The sequence below is a fragment of the Sminthopsis crassicaudata genome, chromosome 4 (assembly GCF_048593235.1).
Source record: "Sminthopsis crassicaudata isolate SCR6 chromosome 4, ASM4859323v1, whole genome shotgun sequence".
Classification (NCBI taxonomy): Eukaryota; Metazoa; Chordata; class Mammalia; order Dasyuromorphia; family Dasyuridae; genus Sminthopsis; species Sminthopsis crassicaudata.
Window position 1 is genome coordinate 31,861,265 of NC_133620.1, and position 22,978 is coordinate 31,884,242.

The following is a 22,978-nucleotide window of genomic DNA, read 5'->3' on the forward strand; positions in this document are numbered from 1 at the left end:
CAAAGAGTAAGTACAATTTTAAAACACTAAATGCAACTTAAGATTTTTTGTGAAGGTTGCTTTTTGTTTAAAAAAGTCAAATGGGGGAGTGGGGGTGGGGAAGAAAGTTTTACAATATCCCGAATCTTTTAACCGTTTAGCATGACAAGTTTAAACTAAAGTTCAAAATGTTTAGTACTCTATAAAATGCAATATAAAGTCATCACAATATAATTGAGGAATGTGAAATCCAGAAGTCAGTACTATATAAACTCAAACAAAATAATGTCTAAAAGTTACTGTAAGCCAGTAGGCAGAATTCTTCCAAATTGCAAGAATTTTTCATGTGACAATATTGTATTATTAACTAGGGCTCAGCCTTGATGCTGCTTAGTATATAATTCATTTATGAACAAAGAAAAAGGAAACTTTCAATGCATGAAAAAATATCCCATATTCTTAACTTTAACCTCTGGCCAATACATTTATTGAAATTTTTGCCAACTCATTAGTTTTGTGGCAGTGATTGTGAGTGAACTGTAAGACTATTTTCTAAAGCAAAAGACCCAATGAATGAAGCATGAGTTACTTCTTTGGACAGAATTCTCAACTGTCTCAAACTTAACTGTACAAAGTAACAGATTTAGCACAAGTGAGAATTTGACATTTGAAGTGCACAACCATTTTGCTATACTTTGAATAAAAAAAGGGAAGTCTAATTCGAAGGAATAGCCAGAATGGTTGGTTTCTCAATTCAAAACACTAATTCAGTTCAGAATGAAGTATCATACACAGAGAATACATTGTACAACCTCGCTATCCATGATAAATCAGATTACAGTCACTGTAAAGTGAGATGCCTTTAGTGACCCTTTAATTTTGTGATAAGCTAATGTAGAGCTAACATTTTATTAATGTTTTATTAAGCAATTGTCTCTATTTCAGTCAACTGTTAATTCTCTCTTGGACATTACAAGCCTATCAGAGACTTATACAAGTTCACAAACTTCAAGGCAGGAAGATAAGATTGGGATGGAAAACAAGGCAAATGGAGCTGGCAGTACAAATCATCGCTTCCTGTTAGATGCAACAAATATTCCTTCAAGATAGCAGTTCTAGCTTTTCAAGGAACACATGTGCCACCTACACAGAGAGACTGAAAAAGGGCAGCTAACCTGATTCGGAATCGCTGCTATCGGAGGAGCTCGAGTCGCTGCTGCTGCTGCCCGAGCCCGAGGAGCTGCTGCCGCCGGCGCTGCTGCTGCTGCTCTCGCTCAGCCTCGTGGCTCCTCCAGCTGCCTTGGACACTTGAGTTTTCTCAGCTGGAAAATAGGGGGAAAGATGATAAACTACCAGGAGAATTAAGGGGCCGCACCAACACTTTGAAACAGTCACCTACATTTTGTTTGGCGTTTTCTAGAATTTAGCTGGTTACTGACATCCAGTAACCGCTTTTCCAACTCCTGTTTTTTCTGTGAATGAAGCTCTTCTTTGGATTTCATTATTTTCTTAGCTGCATGATTTAGGACAAAAAATGAGCATGACCACAACCAAAGACAAATACCACTTAGTCTGCTGCTAATTTGTGGAGCTACGTACCATGAAGTTTCCGGGGTCTCTTTCTCAGACAGGCCATGACATATTTTTCCAGTTCTCTCAGGGTTGATGCTTTTAGTGTTTCAAAGTCAATTTCTATCTCATCAGGATTAGAATTCCTTAAAGATGGTTCTCTCGACTCTATTATATGGACCACTCGCCCAAGCTTGTCTCCGGGGAGTTTGTTTATATCCAAGCTTAACTGTCTTTTCTCATCATAATTCATAGGCTTAGTATTATCTTCATCCTCAGATTTATACGTCAACGTTTGTTGCTTGGTCTTTTTTGGCTGACTGTAACAAATATTACTTAGCTTGTTAAGTTTAGACAATTCAGTGAAATAGATATATAGAGATTATAGATACTTAGCTACCTGCATGTACACATACATGTATATAATCACATATATGTACACACAAACACTCATGAAGATGAGGTAAATAAACAGAAAATTATACAAAAAAGTTCACCTGTTTTTCAGCTTTTTCTTTAGTTTTATTTGCTTCAATTTCTTCCTCTGACTTTCATCCTTGTTGATAAATTTCTTTTTTTCTTTCTTCTTCCCTCGTTTAGATCTTTCATTCTTTTTCTTTAGCTTGTGGTAAGGTACTTGAGACAGAACTTGTAGTTGCTGATGAACAGCTTTAAGCTAATAAGGATAAATATTTAACATTTTGAATTAAACATTAAAGACAATCATAAAATGAAAGTGCTCCAAATGTAATTATGTTATCTTAAATTAACTTAAGACCCTCACATTCAATTGAAATCTGCACATTCACTTTTATTAATTATCCTAGGAGAAAGTATCTCCCCTTTCCTTTAAATATAAATTAATAACCTCCAACTTTCAAATATGAAATAGACCAAAGAAACATGAAATTTAATTTTAATTAAAAAACAGATCCAGAAGTTGCTCATCAGGCTAAAAAAAAAATTTCCAAAATAAGCATGTGTCGAAAGTCTATATTTTAATCATAAAATTGTTTATAACTAGCAGTTCACTAATGAAAAAAATTTTTAAACTTGAAACTACATTCATCCATGAGGCATTATTTCAAAAAAGGTTTGTAAATTGCTTAAAATCAGACATCATTTAATGTAGCTAAAAATACAGAAATTTCAACATAAAGAAATTTTTAACTAAATAAAAACTATTTCCAATTTCTTTAACTGTTTTAACCTAAACAATCATCCTGGTTGATTTAACTGGAGAAACACCCTCATGGTGCACCAACATGATCTTACCAATCCTGCCTAACAAGGGACAGACCTGCTCCTGAAGCTTTGCCAAGTGCTGGACTCGTTCATCAGTCGACTCTTCAGAAGAGTTGTCTTCGGAGGAAGCATCACTGCTACTTTCTCTACGATATGTTTTTGTGACATCCTTTTTAATGTAACATATAGGCATCCTTTCAATAGGTTCATCAGGGATCTTAGCAAACTGCATCTCAAAAACATCCTAAAATGCAAAATCCTTCCATTTAACATACGCTTAACTGCCCCTGAAGAATGACAGCTATAGACACTATCCATCACAAACACAGGGAAGACATTCCAGCTTAGGCACTTCTCTGTGCCTCAAGAGGCTAACTCCTACCCCTCTAATTCTGGATGACTGATCCTGTGTTCTCAACTCATCCAAGGGGTTCTTCTCATCTCTTCTGAAAGGGTCTCCTGCTAAGTGAAACAAAAACTAGCATGCTACAGAGGAGGCTACACGCCTTAGCTCCCGTGAAACAAACCCCACAAACCAGAGGGAAACCGCCCCCCCCAAAACAAATTACTTTGAAATGGGCCACAAAGACTGCATGCTCCACCCTCAACCACACTGAGGGACCCTTTATTAATAGTGACTTTAGACAGATTTATTTAAATTAGATAGCAAAACCTCAAAGTGCTGAACTGCATGTTCAAACCCTTTGGAAAAGATTCCTTTAATATTAGTTGTTACAAAAGTCACATAAAAACAAATTACATTCTTAAAATGCAAAAATTGCAAAGAATTGAAATAACATCTCACCTGAAGGGTTCTTGCCATTGCTACAACTTCATGATCTGGAGGGTTATACTTGTAACAATTCATAAACATTAACCGAACATCAGCAGCAAATTCATGTGCATCCTTATATTCTTGGTTGTCCATTTTTTTCTATAAAAAATATTCAAGTGTTAAGTGGATAAGAAGTTCCAAAAGCATACAGAAACAAGAGGCATCCACACTTAGTATTTCCTTGCAATAACTCACATTTTGGCACACCGCTTTCCCTCTCTTTCCCCAAGCAAAGGACACCCTGCACTGGATTAAAGTACACGTGGCTCTGTGGCACAAACAATCCTAAACAAGGCAATAGCTAGAGAGCAGGGATGAAGCTGATGACTAAATCTGGGGAACAGGGGAGGCCTGGAACTACACAGGACAAAGGCACACAAGGTGAATACTGCCTAAGAGGAGGCAAGACTGCCCCAGCCCCCATATATGCCTATGCCAGGGATATCCAAAAGTCCAACCCAGATTTAATGAAAAGTGGAAAGAGCCTGCTAATAACGACCCTCAACATTCAGCCCTCTGGACCTCTGAGATCAGACCGTACCACCCAAGGCCCAGCTGACATGTAGCACCAAGTCAGGAATTAAAACACAATAGGAGAGAGTAAAATAGTGACACTAATAAATCTAAAAAACACTTGCAAACCTGGAAGTGCTCCAAACAGCAGCAAAGACAAACTAAAAGAAAATAACAACAAAAAGATGGACTTAGCACAAGATCCTCAAATTCCTGGAGGGTGGGGAGAAGGAAATGAGGATTTGAAAACTGAAATGAGAGAACTGGAGAGTGACTATAAAAATGTAAAATGGCCAACTTAGAGGAAAGCAGGTTGAGGATAATTTAAGAATCATTGGACTTCATAAAAACCACAATTAAATACTATCTTGGATACTATATTTCAAAAAGCCATAAACAGAAAGAATCCCACTAAGCTTCTAAAAAGGAAGCTCCAGAGGAAAAGTCCCAACGATATAAAAACACAGCAAGCATCTCCAAAGGGAACGGGCAAACACCAGAGAACCCCATGATATGACAGCTTAAACTATAATATCACCTTATAATAAAGAGTAACTGAGCCTGTAAAGCTGGACTTCTCCCAAATCCATGGCCAGGTAGGAATATGGAATGTAGAATCCAAAGCAGCTTAGAAAAGTCAATTTAAGTAACTGGAAGAAACTACACAATGATTTTATCCTAGCGTTCTAGTGGGGAAAAGAAACAAGTATTCCTCCGGAATCTTATAATGAACCATATAGGGAAAGTCAGTTAAGAAAATAAAACTCTAGGAATGAAATGGTTCTACTCTGAGGGTCTAGGAAGAGAAGAACAGAAATACTCTGTGTAGAAAGGGGTTAAAAGACAACACAACTTGTTATTTTTCTAATTGGGATTCATGAGAACATACTGTGAACAGAGAGGAAGGGATGGGGAAAATAGGGGAAAATGACTCATCTGAAGTGGATCAACAAGATAATCATAGAAATATAGCAAACTCAACAGGGACCCTAGCAAAGACTGGGGGAGAGGGTGAAAGCAAAACAGAGAGAAAACTCAGGAGGAAATAGTTGCAAACAATTTTCCTGGATATGAAGGACAATTAAAAGGGAAAAAAATAATTATAATTTAAATGGGGAACCACTCACTTGGGGAATGCTGAAACAGGTTGTAGAATATGAACTTAATGGACTATCATTATGCCATATCAGAGGAGGACACATTTTAGAGAATCCTGGCTACCAAGAAATAACGCAGAGTCAAGCACAAGCAGGGGCTGGAGAGCCTCTGTAGGAGGCCAGAGGCCTTAGGATGAAGGCGGCCCTGGGACGACAGCCACAGGCCTGCCCACTCTTGGACACTCATGCTGGGGGGATTCAGTATGCTTGCAGCAGCCCATCTTCTCTCCCAGTTCCCGGTTACACATTTTGTCTCTTGATGGGAATACATTGTGAAAACAACAGACAACAAACGAACACCAAAAAGTCTAGGATTCATAAAGCTATAACTATGAAACAAAAGTCAACTCAAAACCTTAGTCCAATGACACAAGGACTCTAGAGGACTAGGCAAACGCAAGACAAAACCACTTACTTTAATTGTTCCAAGATCCATCGGATTTTTAACAACATCATAGTAATTATGGAGTCCTAAAGCTGTAACATCAACAGGTTTATAAAAAGGCCAAGCATATGCTACATGTTTCTTTGCAAACATTTCTTTAAGAATCTCATTACAGTATTTTAATTGCTCGGTTAATTTAACACTTTTCACAACTTTATATTGTTGCTGAGAATCTGGTACAATATTCTTCACGACTTTCTCTTTTAAAAGTGGTATTTTAGCAGATTTGTGTTCAACTAGAGTTGGTGAAGATTCACTACTTGCTGTAACTATCGAAGTTGTAGGGGTTGTAGTATCTGCTTTTCTTTTCACACCCCTTTTAACCTAGAAGAAAATGCAAAATTTTTAACAATTACAGAATTTAATTTTTCAGAACTCACAGAAAATATGTTATGGCATCAAAAATGAAAATGTAGACAAATTCTAATAGTAATATTTAAAACAGAGTTCTAAAAATCCTCATTTAAAAAAAATCAAATTTTTAATGCTTAATAAAAAAAACAACAACAACAAAAAAAACAAAACAGAAAAATGGACAAGTTGTTCAAAAATTTTGGTCCCTTAAAAATTATTTTTAACTAGATGATCTTATTGCCATTGAACATCCTGCCTTACTTGGGTAGTACAGCTCGGCAAAGCTGCTTTAGCCACATGCAATGGAGAAAGTGCCGTCTGCGGACACACAGAAGGTGGAATCACTTGCTGCTTGGCTATCATGTCAGATGCCTTGGGAGATGGTTTCTCCTTAATAGTAGAAACTCCTGAAGACGGCTGAGTACCTAAGACAGGGTTCAAATTAGCCAAATATTAAAACAATGCTTTCAGAATTCCACTTTTATGGAATTTTTATTCACACATGTACATACACAACATTTATGTGTTCTATTTCACCCTCATTTCAACTTGTAATTCAACTGACATCCCTGAATAACATTTTCAGCTTCTTCCAGGCTTCCCCATTTTAAATTGAGCAGAAGACCAAGGGAGGGCCTTGATTAATCCAAGGGAGTAACAACAAACACACTCTTGTTTAGCTCCGAGCCTCCTCATCCCAGAAGTGACCGAACCAGGGACCAGCACCGAGCAGAGTGGCCGGCACATCCCGCACACTCCCCTACAATTACCCATCGCTCCAAGGGCGTATCTCCCCTTGGTCAGTGCTCAGATAAAGCTCATCCTCCTCCAAGGAGGAACCCTTAAGACCAGATTTCACTGGCAATGTCCCATCCTTCAGAAGAGGAAGAAGCTTAGTCATGAAGGAGCAGAGGAGTGATTCTGCTTCGCAGCATTAGCCCAAAGCTACATTTAAATATATTCTCTTTTAACTCATTCAAGATTCCCGGTCTCTCAAATCCTAGTGGGGCAGTCACGGCCCAGAGCATGGAAGGACTGTCTCTTGGTTTGGCCATCTCTCTCTAGGCTAGAGGGGCACAGAAGATGGGTCACTTAAGTAAAACAACTTCTGAAGACTGGTATACAAAAGAATACAAGGTTAACGTTCATTTTCCCCAACAGTCCACCATAACCAGCCAATCCTGGCTGCTCTCTGCCAAAGTTCCCCCCTGTTCCCCCCTGGTGGTCAAAACGAGAATCTCAGCCGGACTGAGAAGGTGCAAGCAGAGAAGAGTTGGCAGATTTTCTCTTCAGCCAAGAGCCAGTGTCTGATGAGAGAACTGGAGGCACTTTGGGAAGCTGCGAAGGGCCACACCAGAAACGTGGGCTTTGATTCTTAGGAGAGAAACCGAATACACGACAGCAAGACTTAACCAACAAAATTTGAACTAGAAACCCCTTAATTTTTAAGCCAAAATACAACATGAATGTAGACAGGTCTGACCGAGCTTTCAGCTAACGGCACTCTCCCCCCTGTTTTGCTTCTTACCTTTTCGTTTCCTTTCCTTTCCACCTATTACTTGTTCTTCTGGAGGCATCTGAGACATTTTTTGCATAAACAGTTTTTCTAAGGCTTGTGCCATGAGAACAATGTCATCACCTGGCTACAAAACAAATTAAAGACTTATTTTTATCCAGTTTCAACTGCATCATTTAAAAGATATTTTGTGTCTACAGCATTTGGCACATCACAGGAGGCTACATAAAAGCAAATCAGAAAAGTTACCACACTACTCATATTACCTCTATTTAAACTTTAAAGACAGATTCTCCAATTGAAATAACATTACTTTATATAATTATAACCATTTTTGTCTCTGAAAAAGGGCCTTGGCTGAGAAGCCAGAGGGAGGCAGATGTGGGAGGACCTCAGAGGTCACTGGGGCCAACTTGGAGCCAGAGCTGGGAGCAATCAGGTGTTCTCCCACTCGGACTGGGTGGCCTCTGGCTTCTTGCCTGCCTCTAGCCTGCTTCTCTAGGAGACCTTTGTCCCTCCTTTCTAGATTTCCCTTCTCTACCCCAGGCATTCCTGTCTCATGCTGTTCCCTGCACCTGGAATGTTCTCCTCTCCTCCTTATTCCCAACACTTCTCATTTCTGACGGGTATAGTGTAGCACAAAGAATACACTACCTGATGCTACTGGGGGATCCTCCCCAGCCTTAAGTTTCCTGATTTGTACAATGCTGTGAGGATCAAATGAGATAACAGTAATGCAGGAAATGTTACATAAATATTAGCTATTATTATTCAATGGATGAAGACAGAATGTATATAACTGCAATCATAAGTTGAATGTATTTTTGCAGTACCTAATACTGTATATATAAACAATGTAGCAAAGTAACATACCTTATTGTATAAATAACAATTGGAGAACATCGTTTTCAAGTCTTCTACACATTCTGATGATTTCACATAGTATTTATGTTCCAAGCGCTTTTTAATTGTACTCAAATCCATTGGCTTCTTAATAATGCTGTAATAGTCCTGTGGGGTTAAGTTTAGAAAGCGTGAATGCTAACAAGAACACAATAATCAGTGCACAAATAAAATGAGCAAACATTTAACTTGTTTCATCATGAAGATAGGATCTGAAGACCAAACAGCCTTGTAATAATAACAGATCCAGTGTCTGATTGTCACAGGAATAAAAGATACAACTGCACAACTAACCTTACATCAAAACTGACAGATGTGACAAACTTGGCACCAAACCAACAATAACAAAAACTAGTATACTCTATTCGAGAAGGGAATAGAATTGCAACATACGTTTATTAATAAAAGACAACAGTTTGCACCAAAATTTCTCAAAGAATCTATTTGATCCCAGAGGGGCCAGGGGGGCAATCTAAGAGACATGGACATCACCAATACCCCAGATCTTAAACACTTCAACATCTGCCATCATCGCTAACCCAGTGAGCCTGTGCTTCCCCCCAGTAAGGTTCAAACTGACCAGCTCGCAGCAGGGGACCAGGCTTCCGGCCCGAAGGTGTCGGAGTTACACACTTGGCTCTGGAGGAACCCAGACAACTTTACGAATGGCACAATGTCAAGCTGTGGCTTCATCAAAAGCTCCTGGAAATCCAAGGCCTGCAAAAGCCTCGGGCTCTACCAATGACTGGGACCCTGGTTTCCACCCTACCTGATGATGCTTTTAAGGATAAAACGTCCATAACAGCATTTTGGGGACAAGCCCACTGCAATTCTAAGGCCAGAAAAAGGATCTCCTGGTTTCAAAGAGAGGAAATGTTTGTCTTGTTTTGGCTTCCTTCCCTCTCTGCCGGGTGGGTGGGCGGGCTGGGAAGGAGGCAGGGGTCCTATTGCATGTTCTTCCAGCAGCTTCTTAGGCACCGGGTTCTCAATCTACGCGTGGTCTCGACCTCTGATTCCGCCAGCTTGGGGAGTGTGGAGGCTCCCTTCATGCTGAGCTGAAGGCAGCCTGCTCTGTAACCCAGCTGATTTTTTCCAGAGTTGCCTGGAACCAGAACTCGCCTAATTACAAGCTGATAGGAGTCAGAGGACAATCTGAACCCAGGCCCTCCTATCACAGCGCGGCCCTCTCTCGCGATTCTGATACATACACTCCTGCCTAGGATGCCCGCGCCCGGGGAAAAGCTCAGAGCGCCAAGGGAGCCACCAAACCCAGGTTTCGCCGACCCATGGGGAGGTCCTCGGGGCTCCATCCACCGCACCGTCTGCCCTCTGCGCCCCAAGGTGCCCGAGCCCCCACTCACCGGGAGCTTGAGCTTGGCAGCATCCACAGGCTGCTGGAAAGGCCAAGAGAAGCTGTGCCGCCACAGCGCCTTCAGGACCACCTTCTGCAGGAACTGCAGCTGGTTTGTGAGGCGGCCCGTCTTTTTGGCATTTATGTACTCTGGTGGAGGGGGGTTGACAATAGCCATCTGTCGACTTGACAGAGACATCGTGAACAGCTTTTTCCTGATGGGGTGTTCTTTTCCCTACACATATATCCTGGGGAAGGAAAAAGCAAGACGGGGTCAGACTTAACTGAGGCATGAGCGATCACCTGGGCCCAAGAAGTCAATGCCCCAGCTCCTCCTCGTCCCCCGGGAGAGGACAGCAGGCTCAGCACCCCTCGCCAAAGGGGCCGTCTTCTGCCACTGGAACCTCGGGGCTCAGGTCAGTGTCTGCCATTTTGCCAAACATTTTTTTATTCAATCAAAAACCACCTTACCTTTTCCCTATAAAGCTAGGGTTTGTTCATTGTGTAGTCTTTACTTTAAAAATTTTATGTTTTTAAAATATTTCCATTTGCTGTAAAGTTTTACTTAAATTCAAAAGTGCAAAACAAGATATGTTAGAATAAAAATGCTTTTATTGATTTTATTCTTTCATCAATTTTTAAAAAATAATAATATTTCAATTGGAGAGTGGCTGAATTGTGGTATATGAATATCATGAATATTATTGTTCTATAAGAAATAACCAACAGGATGATTTCAGAAAGGCCTGGAGAGACTGACATGAACTGATGCTGAGTGAAATGAGCAGGACCAGGAGATCGCTGTATACTTCAACAATAATACTATATGATGATCAATTCTGATGGACGTGACCATTTTCAACAATGAGATGAACCAAATCAGCTCCAAGAGAGCAGTAATGAACTGAATCAGCTACACCCAACGAAAGAACTCTGGGAGATAACTATGAACCACTACACAGAATTCCCAATCCCTCTATTTTTGTCTGCCTGCATTTCTGATTTCCTTCACAGGCTAATTGTCCACTATTTCAAAGTCCAATTCTTTTTGTTCAGCAAAACAACTGTATGGACATGTATACATATATGTACATACATATATACTCTAGCATCTGTAACATGTATTGGTCAACCTGCCATCTGGGGGGTGTGGGGAAGGAGGGGAAAAATCAGAACAAAAAGCTTGGCAATTGTCAATGCTGTAATTCATAGATCTTGTAAATAAAAAGCTATTAAAAAATAGTAATGCTTTTAAAAGATATCCTTAAAACAAATAAAAATATCTCTGTTTGTTTTCCTAAAAATATTTGCAAAGTTAATGTGTTTGGAAGAACCCCTATTAGAAAAAAAAAAAAGACACTCAAGTCAGGAAGTGGGGGATTACAGATGGGAGTGTAATCAAAAAGTTGTCTCTTGGACAATTTCACAAACCAGTTAAAAATTGATAGGAAAAAAAAGATTTAACATTTTAACATCTCATCTCACCTTTACATTCTTCATGTACTATTTTAAAGCCTTGCCAATCCAACCTTCTTCCGTTTCCTATTATTTAACCCATGCATGAGATATTCACTTCTGCCTTAATATATATATATATATATATATATATATATATATATATATATATATATATATATATATATATATATACCTTTAAAAATTCATCCTCTCCCCAAGCTGAAAAAACACAAAACTTTGTAACTAATATGGATAGCCAAGTAAATTCTTGTAATTGGTCTCATTCTGTATCACCCTGCTTCCCTAGACTCCTTTCAAAGCTAATCTTTTAGCAAACCTTAACGTCTTTTGTCTAACATGTTAAACTCTTCCAAGAGAAGGGAAGGCTCAGTGGGGTAGGAAATGATTCCCTGGGGCTCATTAGCCCCAGCAGACAAAATTTACTTGTACATTTGTATCCCCAATGCTTTTGCTTTGCACACAAAAAAAGTGTTTCCTATTTTTTATTCATTTCAGTCTAGCCCCTAAAGTACATAAATTCAGAGCTTGATTTTTCCTGTTTATTTAATATGCTGCAGGATCATTGGGAAATTTACTTTTAGGGCAAATCAGCAATCTGCTGAGTTTTCCTGTCTTTCTTGGCTTCTGCAACTCCAGGGGACTGGATACCCTCACCCTCAAACAGCCTGTCCTGGACTTCCCTCCTCCTTGCTGGTCAAAAAATTAGCTTTAATGAGTCCACTGATTTCATCTAAACAGGGGACTTCTCAAATTCTTTATTTCCAACTTTGTTCTAGCTTCTCAATTCCGTGTTTTCATCGACAATTATCCGTGAACATTTCAAATCCAACTTGTATAAAACAGTCCTTAAACATTGATTAAGCACCACTATGTTCCAGGCAGAGTGCTTCAAGTGCTGGAACCACAAAAAGGAGGTCAGAACCAGTCCCTGTCCTCAAAGAGTTCATAATATCATTCCGATGCCAATTTACTAGTCCCTCCAACAACCTTTTCTTCTTCCAAACTTTGCTATTTCTTCCTCCATTTCCACAATTAATTCTTACTCTCTTCTCTAGGTTTTTGATCCTGATAGTTCTTGGTCTTCCCTCCTCTTTAACTGTCTGATCACTGACTGCCTTTGCCTTCTATGGTAGAACTTCCAAACTCTCCTCAGTACATTTCACCTGGTGATCAAGGAGAAATACTTTAAGTTGCTGGTTCTCATCTAAGCCAGCCAAGGCCCAGACATGCCCATGTTAAGTTTGAAGTCAGAAAGTGGGGACTGGGAGGAGTCAGTCAAGAAAGACTCCCACCATAAAGTGATAATGGGGTCAAGGAGGCTTCAAGCCACTAAACCCAGCAGAGAATGGCTCTAAAACACCTACCGAGACAGACAAAGAAAAACATAATTTGGGCACAAATTTAATCAGAGTCCCTGGAAGGGATGAGCCAGGAGTTAAAAATTTTTACCATGTGATGAGAGTGCTGGAGGAAAAATAGAAAAGAAAAGTTTCTGTGGCAGCCCTCTTTGTGGTGGCCATAAACTGGAAACTGAGTGGATGCCCATCAATTGGAGAATGGCCGAATAAATTAAATTGTAGTATATGAACATTATGGAATATTATTGTTCTGTAAGAAATGACCAACAGGAGGATTTCAGAAAGGCCTGGAGAGACTGACATGAACTGATGCTGAATGAAATGAGCAGGACCAGGAGATCACTGTACATTTCAACAACAATACCGTATGAGGACGTATTCTTCAACAATGAGATGAACTAAATCAGCTCCAATAGAGCAGTAATGAACTGAACCAGCTACACCCAGCAAAAGAACTCTGGGAGACGACTATGAACCACTACATAGAATTCCCAATCCCTCTATATTTTGTCCGCCTGCATTTTGGATTTCCTTCACAGGCTAATTGTCCACTATTTCAAAGTTCGATTCTCTTTGTTCATCAAAACAACTGTTTGGTCACGTACACATATATTGTATTTAACTTCTATTTCAACATATTTATCATGTATTGGTCAAGTTGCCATCTGGGGCAGCAAGGAGGGGAAAAATTGGAACAAATGGTTTTGCACTTGTCAATATTGAAAAATTACCCATGCATAAATTTTGTAAATAAAAAGCTATTTTAAAAAATAGAAAAGAAACAAGCTTCTGAAGAAAGAATAAGAAGCATATGGTCACCAGAGAAGCACAAACCTCGCCTGGACAAGAGCTGACAGACTCCAGGCCTAAGACCCCACCCCTCCCCCACCGCCTCTCCCAGCCCATTCACAGCTTTGACCTAGATACCCCAGCAAACCTCCCAGTAAACAACAGAATCCAAACCTAAGCCCTATGACAGGCTTGGGGGACACGCCCCCCATATCAAACCCCACACTCTGCCCTCAGATGCTGAGACCCCCCAATCTACCCGGACACAATCTCAGGCAGGAGGGGGTGCAAGCCAGGCCTGAGGGCACCCAAGGCCCGGAGCCCAGAGTTACTGCAGGAGAAGCCGAGGCTATTAAATGATAGTAAGGCGGCTGGGATGCATTTGAGAATTTATGCCCCGTGGCCAGTGAGGAGGAGGGTCACGGAGATCACTTTCCCTGCTGCCCAGACCAGGCGTGGAAAGAGCAAGGCTTCAGAGGCCAAGTCAGGCCGCCCCAACAGCCTACAAAAGGTGGCCTGGGCCAGGGTCAAATTAACAGTGTAAGCAGACATGAAAACACAGGAGACGAGAATTATAAACACAAATAAACAATCTTAAGGGACTCAGAGAGATGACATGGTAGCATTTCTTTAGAATCCTATCATCAAAGGCCCAGATGTGGAGTCTAATAGACAGAAGGCTTGGCAATGGTTCATTTTGTTTTGATCATCTTAAATGATGAAAAAGGTGAAGAGGAGGAATAAACTGGAGGTGTGAAGGAAGACAGGGCAAATTCTCACATAACTGGGGAGTCAAAAAAGAAGTCTACAAGTGGGGGTGGGGTGACAAACCTTGCTGTGATTCAAAATGGTCAAGAGAAATGCATGCTTTGTCCGTTTCTGTTTCACTCACACAAAATTGGGTACAAAAGTAAGAGGGATTCTTGCTGTGACTCAGTCCATCTGCCATGCCTGACTGACCATGGACCAGTCTGTCCAGGAGATTTTCTTAGCAAAGACCCAAGAAGGGGTTTGCCATTTCCTTTATCACTAGATTAAGGCACACAGAGGAAGAGGTCTGCCCAGGGGCCCACAGCTAAAGAATGTGAGATAAACTTGAACTCAGGTCCCTCAGACTCCAGGCCCCTCCCACCTAGCTGCCTCAGGGGAAAGGGTTAGTCAGAAGCAACAAGGAGGGAAATCGACAACCATTAATTGTGAGTGAGTTGGTGCCCGTCAGAAAACCGAAAAATAGCAGAAGGGATTACGAAGTAGAACCCACTACCATCTCATTTACAAAAAACACCCTTGAAACACAGTAAAAACAAGGGGCTGGAATTAAATTTTTGTTGTTTAAAGCTAAAGAAAAAAAAACAACAAAAAAACAAGCATAGCAATTGTGACTTAAGGACATAGATCTAATCAAGAATTTAAAAAGAAAATAACATTTTCCTGACAAGTATCAGAAAGCAAATTGATATCAATACTAAATACCAAATGATATAAGATTTAAACTCTTAAAAGTTAAATTATAAGAAGAAATAGACATTAATAACAGGGGACTAAAACTGACCCTATCTCAGACTTAGAAACTAAAGTACCTGAAGAAAATTTAAGAATAAAATAAATTTAAAAGATCTCAGAAAAATAATAGAAATTAGAAAATGGAATTACAAACACAAAGGACCATGCACATATTTCTGAGCTGAGAATAAAACCTCAAAAATTTTGCCATCAGGGCACAGGAATATCAGAACTAAATGTAAAAACAGTCAATCTTCTTAGACCATAATGTAAAAAAAAATTTAAAAAACCAAAAAAAACCCAAAAAAGTATAAGTTAATGCATTTAGAATAAGGAAGAAAGTAATGGAATGAATCAGACTGATTAGCAATTAACTTAATCCTAAAGAATGGTCGACTCAAATCACACTCACGATCAATGATTTCATGGAAGAAAATAAATCAGGGAATATGCCCCAAATTTTGGGAATACAGCCAAGAACAGTACTTAATAAAAAAATTTTCTTTAAATACTTCCATTACGAGAGTAGAAGATCAATAAACTGGGCATGCAACTTAAAAAAAAACTAGAAAAATAAACTATAAATCCCAAATCCCAAATGAACCTTGTAACAGAAATCCTGAAAAATCTAAACAAAATTCATTTAAATTTAAAAAGAAAGAATAAAAATAGGAGCCATAACAAAACAGATACCACTCTCCACAGGGGCTTTTCCAAATCATTTCATCTGCCCTTGAACAACCCCTCCCCCCCAACACACACTTTTAGTTGAGATCTTTGCTTCATTAAAAAAAAATAATAAACCATCATTTTAAAAATGCCTTAAAAAAAAAAAAAAAAAAAAAAGTCAATTTGCATCTCTATCCCAAATGCCGGGTTCTCCCTGATACAGTCTGGCCACTGCTCCGCTCCCCCATCTTCTTCTCCTCCCTCCCCCTCCCCCCCTGCCTGGCTTCCCTCCTGCTCAGCTCTGAACCCCTTACTCAGTCTCTCCCCACTCAGCCAGAAAAGGACTTTCCCAAGCATAGGCCTGACCACACGACCCCTCCCCCACCTCCATGAACCCACTTTGGCACCCCTGGGATTAAATATGACACTGCCCTGTCCCTCTTCTAGCCCTTGCCATTCTCTCTTTGGGATATTTTCACTGGTCTGGAATGTTCTCCCCCAATGTGACTCCCCCGGATCCCTTCAATTCCACCTTATACCCAAAGCCTTTCCAAATTCCATTTAGCATTAGTGCCTTCCCTCTTTATCCTGTATACAATTTATTTTCCCACTTGTGCTTGCTTGTAGCCTCCCTCCCCCACTAAGGTGTAAATTCTGGGGGTTAGCAGGAGTGCCACTTATTGACTGGCTACCCTTGCATCATAAGGACCCTAGCTCAGCCCTTCCTCTCCAATTCCTCCAGAAGAGCAGCCAGAACAATTTTCCTCAATCGCTGCCCAAGCCCAAGAAACATCTCCCATTACAATGAGACCTTTCCCAATCCCCTCAAACTATTAGCACCTTCCCCACTTACTTGGCTGATAGTCTGTCACATGTAACTAATAGAAAGTTGCTATCAACGTCTTGTGGACAAGGGCTTTTGAGTCTTTGCTTCTTCCCTGCTGCTGGTAGAAGAAAGGCTCAAGCCCTTTCCATCTCCTATTTCCCTATTTACACCCCCTGAAGGGATGACTGAGCTCTGCCCTTATTCAGTCCAAAGCCCAGGGAAGGGCAGGCCCGATTTCCCTCCTTTCCATAGGCAATTCCCTGCCCAAGCTTCAGCTCCTTCACCTCAAAGTATTTGCTAGATTCCATGGGATCTATCTCCAGCCCACCTCATCCTTTCTTAAAGGATGGATCATTACAATCTAAAGAGGTTTCGTATTTAACGAACCCCTATCATTTTAGGCATAGAAAACCCACTCCAGTGTAAACATTGCGAAACCCAACAAGTTACACTTGTTCAAAAAGTTTTATATTTTAGAATTTCATCTCAAGACAGACATTCTGTATGATAGAACTACTAAGTTTTATAAATAATCCACTTCAATTTTATTTAAAACCCTGTCTTTGAGCATCTTTTTTTTGGGGGGGGAGGGTCATCTTGGAATTGGGAGGAACCAGACTTCAAACCTCCCCTTTTCCATGCTTATGAGCAAGCAGTGCTACTAAGGCCGAAGGGCCCAGAGTTTAAGCAGCACAAATATCTTGCAGTTGACCCTTTTCCTAAATCAAAGCCAATGACTAGTCTAAAAGCCTAATGGGAAGTACCAAACAGAGATCCAAGAGAAAACACCTCTATTTCCTGGCTCCAAATCCAACTTTTCTACCCCAATTGTTAAGCTTCTCCCACATTCAAAGCACCATGTATCAAGCAATCTGCTGATTCAATTGTTCCAATTGCTCAATGATAAAAGGAACCATCTACACGCAGAGAGGACTGTGGGAACCGAGTGTAGTTCACAACATAGCATTTGCACTCTTTGTTGTCGTCTGCTTGCATTTTATTTTGCTTCTCTTTTTTTTTTTCTTGTGCAGCAGGATGTTTAAATATGTATATATTTTGGATTTGTAGATTGGATTTAACCTATTTCTGCCATGTTTAACATATATTGGACTACTTGCCATCTAGGGGAGGGCAGGGTAAATTCTGGAGGGTTAAGAGGGGGAAGGGGGGGAACTGGAACACAAGGTTTTGCAAGGGCTAATGTTGAAGAATTGTCCATGCATGTTTTGAAAAAATAAAAAGCTTTAATTGAAAAAAAAAAAAATCTGCCAAGTTTGGCTTAGACAAGTATCTTGCACCACATTCTATCGTCAATTCATGACCTTAATATTAAATACTACAAAGAATGAAAAAAAATCATCCATCTTTCCCAGCAACAAGGAATAAGGGCAAAAAATAAAACTAAATTTAAAATATTTAGATAATAAAACTTAAATAAATTTTATTATTTTAAGTATTTGAACAATAAAAACAAAATAATTTTAAAGATTTAAAATAAATTTAAGCATTTTAAATAGACAAAAAGCTTAAAATAATTTTAAAGGTTTAAAATAAATTTTAAAATTACATCCAAATAATAAAAGTTAAAGATAATTTTAAAGATGTAAAGTAAACTTCAATGTTTTAATATTAATATTGAAATAAAGTAAAATGGTAAAAAAGTAAAAATAATAAAATAATGGGAAAAAAACACAAGGAAGCAGTGGAATAGGGAGGGTTTCTGTCTAAATTCAAGTTTGATTCAAGAGGTGTGGACACGCCGGCACAGCGGTCCCTTCCAAGGTCAGCTAAGCCGCAACACCAGCTAAAAACAATCCTCCCCCAGCAGAAGTTACTGGGTGGTTTGCATTTGCTTTCAGGTTAAGCAAAAACGTCGGCGTCAGACCTCAACTAGCACGGAGAATGGAAGCTGCCCGAGGGTAGGCCCGCCCGGCCCCTCGCAGCCGAGCCCCGCCCAGCCCACGCTCGCCCAACTCCCCTGCAGCTTCCAAGCCGAAGCCTGGGCCCGAGCGCGCGTCCTACGCCGCCCAGCCCAAGCCCGAGAAGCCCCGGCCCACGAGGCCGCCGCCCCCGGGGCCATCCAGAGGCTCCGCTGGCGCAGTGCCACCCGCTCCAACCGCCCCAGTAACCGCCGCGGGCTCTTCGAAGGCCTGGCCCACTGGGCCCGGAGCAACCAGCACTCCCTCCCAGGCCGAGCTCGAGGGCCGCGGCCTGCCCACCAAGATGCCCCCAGGACCACAGGGGGCCAGGAAGGGGAAGGGAGAGGGCCCGCAGGGGTAGGATACTCACGCCGCTCACCCGTCGCCGTTACCGCTCACCCGAAATGGCGGCAGTAAGAGGACTCTAGCTTGCACTTTTATAGGCGATCTGGAAGCGTCCCTCCGCTCATTGGTCTATCTGGATCACATGTTCCATGCGAGGGCGTGGCCTGCCCAAAGGCTGCGGCCCAAGCTGAAATCTGTGCGTTCCACTCCAGTCTGCACGTGCTCTAGGAGTCGTTTTGCAGAATCTGGGTTTGCTTGGAGTGGCGCGAATTTTATTGCAAAAAAAAAAACAGCGTTGCAAAACAGCACGGTCTTAGTCGTTTAAACTGGGCGACCAAATGCATAAGACAATTTTTATTACGATGGGTGCAATGCAAGCCTTTCTCTTTAGGATATTGTCCTTCAAGTTTAGTAGGCTTGCTTTGAGCATGATACTACAAAAATGTTTTGCAAAAAGCGGTTTACAGTTTGCAGCGACTTTGGCTTTTTCTCCCGCTTTTGCATCTTAGCGCGCATGACCTTCATTGAATGTTAGAAACATGCAAAACAAAATAAAACAAAACAACCCAAAAATCTAAACCCAACACAGAATAACTTTATTTTAAGATTTGCAAAAAAAAAAAAAAAAAACAACCAAACAAACAAAAACCGATTCTCTAAGGCAGGTAGCGTAAATTACCCTTATTTTGCAGACTAGGAAACTGATAAAGTAATTTGCACAAGACCAGGTGTAGCAAGGGAGTTATTAAGTAGCGTAGAAGGAAGACTACAATTTCAGACAAAACAAATTTAAACAAACTGCTGAATAGGAAGTGCATTTTTCAAAAGCTACACGTCCCCCCCCCCCCCTCCCCCGTAGAGGCCGAATCCGGATTTTGACCCCGGGCCCGGCTCCAGGTTCAGCGCTCCTCCCGCAAGCGGTTCGTTTAGCCGAAAGTCTTTCAGGATCTCTTATTGAGGGCCAGGTCTTAAAGGTCTGGGAGGAAGGTGGAGGTGGAGTCGGCTAGAGATCTGGGACCTGGAAGTGGAGAGAAAAAGCAGACGTTTGGAAAAATAGAGCACTCTTCCCTTCCCTCCAAAACCAACTTTTTGGAGCGGGGCCCCGCTCCAATTCAATTCATTAAACATTTATTAAGCTCCTATTAGATGCCTGGCACAGGGTCAAGGTCTCTAGGTTGACCTTGAAGCACATACCGAGAAAGCAGGATAAGGGCACCGGGCTTTGGGCGCAGAGCTCTGCTTGCGGCCCCGCAGCCCCTGCCCGAGGCTCGGAAGGGAAGAAATGAACCTTCCCTGAGGCTTGCAGCCAAGCTCTGGGTCAGTTAAGATAGCTTCTTGGAATGGCCGGCCCTCGTTCTCTCTGTCTCCGTAGCTGGAGCTGGGAGGTTAGGGAAACTGGACGCCGGGCCATTTAAAGCCGAGCTCTTCGGGGCAGGCTCCAGCAGTTCGGGTCAGGAGCACGGCCATTTTCCTGGTCAATTCCCCTTCAAAAACTTGTGGCTTCGTTCATTTCCTTCCCCTCCCTCACCCGGGACCAAATATCGTTACCAAAACTAATTTTAAAAATCGATTTCTTAGTTCCTTTTCGTTCTCACCCACGGAGGGAGGAGCAGCTAGGGGAAAAGGCCGAATTGGGGAGGAAAACAAACTAGTTTTGCATAGTTCCATTCAGTTCCAATTCTATTTAGGGCTTTCTACGTGCGAGACTCTGGGTTAGCGGGGATCTAATAGCGGCTACCTTCTCAGAGGCTCATTGTGAGGATCAAATAATCATCATTAAACATTCGGATTATGACTGGCACATAGTAGAAGCTATATGCATTTTTAGATATTAACTGTTATTATTATTTGACTCTGGGAATCTCCCCAAACCCAGTGAGGAGTGAACTTAGGAAACCAAACTAAGGAAGCCTACCTTCTACTGGAAGGAGACAAAGAGTATACAACTATCTAACTGTCTACCTATTCCCGTTTCTCTCTCTGTCCTTCTCCATCTTTCTACCTATTTATCTCTACCATCTATCTACCTTTCTCTCTGTCTTTGTCTCTCTGTCTGTCTGTCTCTGTCTCTCTGTCTCTTTCTCTCTCTATCTCCTCCATCTTTTCCTACCCATATCTCCATCTTTCTACGTATTTATCTCTATCATCTTTCTCTCTGTGTGTGGACCTATTTCTCAATCAATCCATCCATCCACCTATCTCTCTATCCATCTGTCTACCTACCTCCCTACCTCTCCATCTATTAACCTGTTTCTCCCTGTGTGTCTCTATACAAAATCATTTCTAGAGGCAGATATTAAGCACTTTAGAGATCTAGTTTCCACCAACTAAGCAAAATGAAAGCTTGTTCAAGCATCCTATAATTACCACCTGCTAATAATGACTCCTAATAGTGTGGCAAGGTCAAGTCACACACATGTCCATTTCCAGCTCCACCCTTGCAGTGCAGTGAGGGAAGAATTTCTCTCTTTTTTGTCCTCTCCCATAGGTAGTATATTGATTTTCTCCCTATACAACTTGATTCAGGCTGTTCACTCCCATTAAAAAGGGCCTGGGACCTCCTCTTCCTCTCTCTTTTCACCTGTTGGAAATCTTCCCAATTTATGAAATCCTGTAGCTCAGGTCTTTTTTCTCCCATAAAAATTATTTACTCCCCTATTCCAAAACACTATCAGGAGTTCTCTCTTTTTTTTTAATTTCTCTACCCTGTATAGAGAAAGGAAGGAAATAAGCACTTATTAACAGCCTAATTTGTGCTGGGTGCTTTACAAATATCACGATTGATATTTGTCACAAGGGGAGGGGAATTTACCAATGGAACAAATTGAGACAAACAGAGGTTAGGAAGTGTCTGAGGCAGAGTCGAATTCAGATCTTCTTGGCCACAAGCACTAACTCCATAACCACAAATATAAACCTATAGTCACCAATAGACATCAGGCAGGGTTTGGAATCTAGACCTCACCTTGGGGCAGATAGATAGGGATGGTCGACCTTGGAGACAGGAGTTACTTGATACTAGCACTAGTGTGACCTGGATTTAACCCTATTGTATGGTCAGGAAAAGAAAAAGGGGGAAATTTTTTTTTTTCAAATCCCAATTCCTAACCCTATGTTTGGCCAAAAAAAGAAAAAGAAAAAGACCACTTTCAAATTCCACTCCCTTGTAACAAGGATATTTAATTTTTCCACTCTTATCTTGGAAAAAAAGGCACTTCACATTTGGGAACAGATTATTGTGTAGACCAAGATAAAATGAGAAAATGTCTACAATTGCAGCAAAAATCACAGAACACCAAAGAAACTTCTGTCATTATCAGGCACAGTTGTCAATTAATTATATTTCTCCAGCTAAATTGATAAATCCTGAGGATCAGGAGTCTAAGTTTTTATTTCTTTGTCCCAAGACCAGGAGAGCTAGAAAATCTCAGTGAATATCATTGGCCCATTGATTCAGATCTATCACTCAAATACTTTTCCTTTCCTGCATCCACTCAGCCCCCAAATGTCATCAGATCTCATTCTCGAGAAAGCTTAAGGAAAACTGTCTTTATAAAATTTGAAAATCCCCGTTACCATATATGTCTTGTTTAGACCATTAAAATAACTTTTTAAAAAAATAATACACTTTACTTAGTAGTTACTGGTTAGAGCCCTGAGTTAAAAAACCCAAAGACTTGCATGTAAATACTTCTGCTTCTTGCCAACTGTGGGAGCATGTTTCCCAACCTCCATATGACTAAGTTTCCTCATATGTAATATGAGAGACCATAAAGATTCCACAGTATTGTAAAGTGTGCAAATAATTTCACATTTGTGAGGTCAAAACCATGGGTATTATTTGAATTTTACAAATAAGGAAAATAAGGATCAGAGAGTTTTAAGGAAGTTGCACACAGGCAGAGAGCTTCTCAAAGTGTCAGAGGTAAAACCAGATCTTGAGATAAAGTAGAGCATTTTGTCAAGTTTAGAATTTTCTATTAGCTGTTGTTATACTCTATAGTTATTTACGAATGGTTTGCCTAGGACCAGAGATAGAGGGAAAAGAAGAAAAACTGTTTTTGTTATTTAACAAAGACAAGCTGTACAGGAAAAAAGCAGTGAAAGTGAAAATTTTACAAAAACCAACTTCAGGATTATTTCAAAAAGGCCTGGAGAGACTTACATGAACTGATGCTGAGTGAAGAGAGTAGAACCAGGAGATCATTGTACACAGCAACAAA

At 40.7% G+C, this 22,978-nt stretch overlaps 1 protein-coding gene across 2 annotated transcripts in view; it reads right to left on the bottom strand.

Moving 5' to 3' along the window:
- The window catches only part of BRDT (bromodomain testis associated), a 35,776-nt gene extending 16,918 nt beyond the window's left edge, over positions 1–18,858 (bottom strand). Inside the window, exons 1-12 of one of the 2 annotated variants that reach the window (XM_074266255.1) lie at positions 18,781–18,858; positions 9,878–10,115; positions 8,487–8,624; positions 7,626–7,740; positions 6,359–6,522; positions 5,714–6,067; positions 3,599–3,727; positions 2,849–3,037; positions 2,046–2,224; positions 1,579–1,868; positions 1,379–1,492; positions 1,155–1,301 (exon numbers count right to left, since the gene is read on the bottom strand). In XM_074266255.1, the coding sequence (XP_074122356.1) occupies positions 1,155–1,301; positions 1,379–1,492; positions 1,579–1,868; positions 2,046–2,224; positions 2,849–3,037; positions 3,599–3,727; positions 5,714–6,067; positions 6,359–6,522; positions 7,626–7,740; positions 8,487–8,624; positions 9,878–10,066 (2,008 nt within the window). In that variant the 5' untranslated portion in view covers positions 10,067–10,115; positions 18,781–18,858. The remainder of the gene's footprint in view (positions 1–1,154; positions 1,302–1,378; positions 1,493–1,578; positions 1,869–2,045; positions 2,225–2,848; positions 3,038–3,598; positions 3,728–5,713; positions 6,068–6,358; positions 6,523–7,625; positions 7,741–8,486; positions 8,625–9,877; positions 10,116–18,780) is intronic. The other variant, XM_074266256.1, reaches the window with a different exon arrangement.
- Between the last annotated feature and the right edge of the window lie 4,120 nt (positions 18,859–22,978).